The sequence below is a fragment of the Salvelinus alpinus genome, chromosome 22, assembly GCF_045679555.1.
Source record: "Salvelinus alpinus chromosome 22, SLU_Salpinus.1, whole genome shotgun sequence".
Classification (NCBI taxonomy): domain Eukaryota; kingdom Metazoa; phylum Chordata; class Actinopteri; order Salmoniformes; family Salmonidae; genus Salvelinus; species Salvelinus alpinus.
In genome coordinates, this window is record NC_092107.1 from 28,749,702 (window position 1) to 28,754,701 (window position 5,000).

The following is a 5,000-nucleotide window of genomic DNA, read 5'->3' on the forward strand; positions in this document are numbered from 1 at the left end:
GGTTAGCATGGTCTCTAGCATAGCCTCTGTCTGCTCTACCATTGTGTTTAATTAGAGGCTAGGATGAAGGTTAGCATGGCCTCTAGCATAGCCTCTGTCTGTTCTACCATTGTGTTTAATTAGAGGCTAGGATGAAGGTTAGCATGGCCTCTAGCATAGCCTCTGTCTGTTCTACCATTGTGTTTAATTAGAGGCTAGGATGAAGGTTAGCATGGCCTCTAGCATAGCCTCTGTCTGTTCTACCATTGTGTTGAATTAGAGGCTAGGATGAAGGTTAGCATGGCCTCTAGCATAGCCTCTGTCTGTTCTACCATTGTGTTTAATTAGAGGCTAGGATGAAGGTTAGCATGGCCTCTAGCATAGCCTCTGTCTGTTCTACCATTGTGTTTAATTAGAGGCTAGGATGAAGGTTAGCATGGCCTCTAGCATAGCCTCTGTCTGTTCTACCATTGTGTTTAATTAGAGGCTAGGATGAAGGTTAGCATGGCCTCTAGCATAGCCTCTGTCTGCTCTACCATTGTTTGTGTTTACAATGTATTGATTGAAGGATAATGATGACACGGGCATAGCCATTGAAACAAATAAATGTACGTTAATAACACAATGGCCTTGGTGTGTTTTAGGATGCTTTTGATAGCCCTGGTATAAGAGCAATAAGCATTGTTTTAGGAGGATGGAATGTCAGTCAGCACAGCGGTGTGTGTGTGTGTGTGTGTGTGTGTGTGTGTGTGTGTGTGTGTGTGTGTGTGTGTGTGTGTGTGTGTGTGTGTGTGTGTGTGTGTGTGTGTGTGTGTGTGTGTGTGTGTGTGTGTGTGTGTGTGTGTGTGTGTATAGATGGGGGGAGCAAATGTAAATGGCAGCACAGGCGATGGAGGTGTGTATGTGTTGGGGGGGTTAATAGTGCCCTGGGGTGGAAGCAGTCGTGTGGAGAGAGAGAGCATTCTGCAAACTTTACCTGGAGATGCAGCAGCCCTGCTTCGCTTCAGCAAATAGAGAGACATAAAACAACAAGCAAACATGGGGGCTCATTTCAGCTGTGAGGAGATGGGAAGGAAACGCAAGGATCCCTCCTCTGTTCTTCATTTAGCCCAAAATGAAAGATGTTAGGTTTGATGGTCTTCTAGGTGTTCCACCTGATGGCAGTACTCTGAAAGCCCTGTGTGACATGGGGTCAACACTTCCATATTCCTTTCATGTATTTCAGTGCCTACAGTATGTACTGTATGTTCATCTCAAGTACAGTAAGACGTCTTTTCACGTATGACTGATGTGTGTCTCGTTGTCTGTCCTGAAACCTCGGACACTTGCCATATTCCTTGAATGTATTCAATGTCTATATATGTATTGTCTATGTTCATCCTGTGTACTGTGAGAGAACTTGTCACTGATGTACGTCTTGTTGTGTCCTGTCCACAGGTAGAATGCAAGAAGGCCCAGCCCAAGGAGGTGATGTTCCCGCCAGGTACGCGAGGCAGGGCCAGGGGCCTGCCCTACACCATGGATGCCTTCATGCTGGGGATGGGCATGCTGAGTGAGTACACTTGGATTGGTGCATATTTTCAGAATCAATGGGGCCTTATGGTAATATTGACAAAACACAATATGGCAATTAGCAAAAGTAGCCCACCAACATGTCCCAAGTGACCCTTACCAAGACTTTGACATTACCATTGTTTCTAGTGCTGTGGCAGGACAGGAAGGGTACTCTCCACCGCTGACATGTTCTCTCACACTGTCTGATACCAACACCAACTCTGTTACCAATCCTGATTCTGGCTCTGATAGTGCTAGTGATTTTTTGCCTGACACGGAGACTCTCAGCCACTTACTATCTATAGGAATGTAACTAACAGGACACGCTCCCCAAAACACAATGAAGGAATAACAAGGCAAGGGAAATACAGTCAAATGACTCCTACAAGTTTGCTGCCATTTACAAACATCAGCTAGACTAGAGCTCATTCCAGGAAATGCTGCCAGCAATGGTCTCCTGGAGACTCCACCGTCACCTTCCTCCCTCCTCACAACTACACATAGACCCCTCCCTCACAGCCGTTCACTTAGCGTGTTCCCCCATTTTCATGTAGATTTGACAAGGAAAAGACAGGAAACAAGGATCCTGAGAAGGCTCCCCCACCCCGCTGTACCCCCCCCCTTCCAGCTCCCTCCTCCCTTCTCCATCTCTCCTCAGAGCTTCAGCCCAGCGTTAGTGACAAGAGATAATTACTGTTAGATTGATCGTCTGCTCAAAGTAACTGAAGCAAATAAATAGTTTGATGCTGGGTGCTGAATCCGAATGACGGCTAATGGAAGCTGCAGGATAGGTCGCCCTGCCCGTAATTTGGCTTGATGAAGCATCCTCATAGGGGCTTGCATGAAATATTCTATTGATATTCAGACAGTCCCGTTACCATATCCACTGCCTCGAACCTCCCACCCACCCCCCCAAACCCCCGTTCTCCCAGCCCCCAAATTCATCCAAGCAGGGCTATGCATTACAGAAGTAAATGAAGAGGAAAATTGAAGTAATGTTAAATTATAAATGTATGATTTCATCTGCCAGACCTCAAGATTGCTGAATAATAGGGTATGGATATCACAGGGTTTCATCTGTTGGGGGGATGAGAGGAGAGGAGGGCTTGTCTCCTACTATAGTTCATCAACATCATTCATTCTCCAACTTCTCCACCACAAACCTCCAGCTGTAGTTCCTCTGAAGTCTGCTGGAGGCACCAAACTTTAACTCAGCCTGGTTGGTTTGGTAGAGTTGTGTCAAGTTTCTCTACAGGTGGCAGTGATTTTGTCAATGCCCTATCAACAGACACGGTTTAGAGCAGGGTTATCCAACCGTGTTCCTGGAGAGCTACCCTCAAGTAGGGGTTCGCTCCAAAACTAATTTAGCGCACCTGATTCTAATAATTAGCTGGATGATAAGTTGAATCAGGTTAGTTACAACTGGGGTTGGAGTGAAAACCTACAGGAGGGTAGCTCTCCAGGAACAGGGTTGGAGTGAAAACCTACAGGAGGGTAGCTCTCCAGGAACAGGGTTGGAGTGAAAACCTACAGGAGGGTAGCTCTCCAGGAACAGGGTTGGAGTGAAAACCTACAGGAGGGTAGATCTCCAGGAACAGGGTTGGAGAGCCCTGTTTTATTGTAATATGAAGAGACTCCACAAGAATCTGGTGAACATATTCAGATTTATCGCTGATCAACCTGACAAAATGTGAAGCAAATGGAAAGAGTGCATAGAAGAGGAGAAGGAGAGATGTGTGAGAAGCAGGGAAGGAGAGGATGGAGAGAGAGGGAGTATTGAACTGAAACTCCTTATCTAAATGAAATTGGAAAAGCAGGACAGCGAAACATTCCGTTCGCTAATTTGCATACAAAAATCAACAAGGCTCATTATTTAAGGAACCCTAATTCCTTACTTGCCAAAATCTCATTAACACCCCCCCACCCCCCTCCCCCAACCCCCACACGGTTCGCTTTGTTTACCACACCTAATCGAGCCATTTATCTTTATTGTGTTAGGGCCTGCATGTATGTTTGCTAAAATTAATACACATTTAAAGCCTTTGCAGAGTGCGGCTTTACCAGATGCATAATTGATTTAAAAGTGAATCTGAACTGTTGGGCCATAAAAAAGGGCATTAGTATGCATATTAATACACGGGCCCTGAGGCTTTGCGCCAGCTAGTGGGGCCAGATACAGCGTTTATTTACTGAGGTATACACCGAGAGATATGGTGAGAGGAAGACGGGAGAGACGGAGGAGAGGAGCCAGAAAACATGTCAGACGAATCACTTCCTATCTCCTGTGTGTGTGCGTGCATGTGTCGACGCACGGTCTTGTTGGCCACTGCCTACGCCATGCCTCGTTTCGACAGCCAGACCCCCCCCTCTCCCCTCGATCCCCCTGTTTCCATGTCTCCATCCCCTCTTGTCTGGATGTCTTTGTCTAGCCTAGCTCCGCCTCCTGGAGGAAAGCAGAAGCACACTGTGATCCTCTCACCAATAGGCAGAGCGAAGTACACTCACTCACTCACTCACTCACTCACTCACTCACTCACTCACTCACTCACTCACTCACTCACTCACTCACTCACTCACTCACTCACTCACTCACTCACTCACTCACTCACCCTCTCCTCTCCTCTCCTCTCCTCTCCTCTCCTCTCCTCTCATATCAGCCCAACTCTATTGTTGTGCAAAGACATTGTTTTTTCCACCTGGAAAAATGTCTGTGAGACAGGCTCCTATGTCTCCCAGTTCATCATTGTTGCTTTCCAATATGCACAACAAGGATGTGATGCCTGAGGAGTAAATATGTGTTCATTTAAAGGGTGGAGTCTCTGTGTGTTTCATTATGCAGGCCTGGGTAGCTGTGTTCTAGTGTATTCATGTGGCTGTATAATTCATCGTAGCCTAACGTTTGTAGACAGCAGAGCCGAGGAGGAGAGAATTAGTGTATGTGTTAATGTGTACATCTGTATGTCTCTAGAAACAATGGAATATGACTGAGAGTGTGCATGAGTGCCTGCAAATCTGTGTGTTAATGTCTGTGCGTGTTCTTGCAGACAACAGCAAGCACTGATAGGCTGAGTTGAGCACAGACCTTGAGGCTGCACGACAGTTACCGGCTGACAACATTTCATGACCGCCACAGCCCTAGCTGGGCTGTTGTTTGTTTTGCTGACGAGGCATGGCTACCAGCAACACAGACACACACACACACACACTCCAACCCCGAAGTGCTGGCTTGCCTCTGTGTTAATCTCACACTGTCAATAGAGCCCCACCAAACACACACATTCTCTTTCTCTGCAACCTCTTTACATGTCAGAGGAAAAGCCCATGTCATGTATATTTAGCCTCTGGCATTTACTCCTCTTTAAGAGGAGAAATAAACAGTGCATGGGTACTGACGTAGTACTGCCGTAGTACTGACGTAGTACTGCCGTAGTACTGACGTAGTACTGACGCTAGTTTAGAGGCCACGG

At 46.7% G+C, this 5,000-nt stretch overlaps 1 protein-coding gene across 9 annotated transcripts in view; it reads left to right on the forward strand.

The window, feature by feature from the left end:
* Nucleotides 1-5,000, forward strand: part of LOC139549367 (RNA-binding protein Musashi homolog 2-like) — a 302,329-nt gene that overhangs the window by 234,266 nt on the left and 63,063 nt on the right. For all 9 annotated transcript variants that reach the window (XM_071359809.1, XM_071359808.1, XM_071359810.1 and 6 more), the window contains exon 9: nucleotides 1,417-1,531. In XM_071359809.1, coding sequence (XP_071215910.1) covers nucleotides 1,417-1,531 — 115 coding nt within the window. The remainder of the gene's footprint in view (nucleotides 1-1,416; nucleotides 1,532-5,000) is intronic.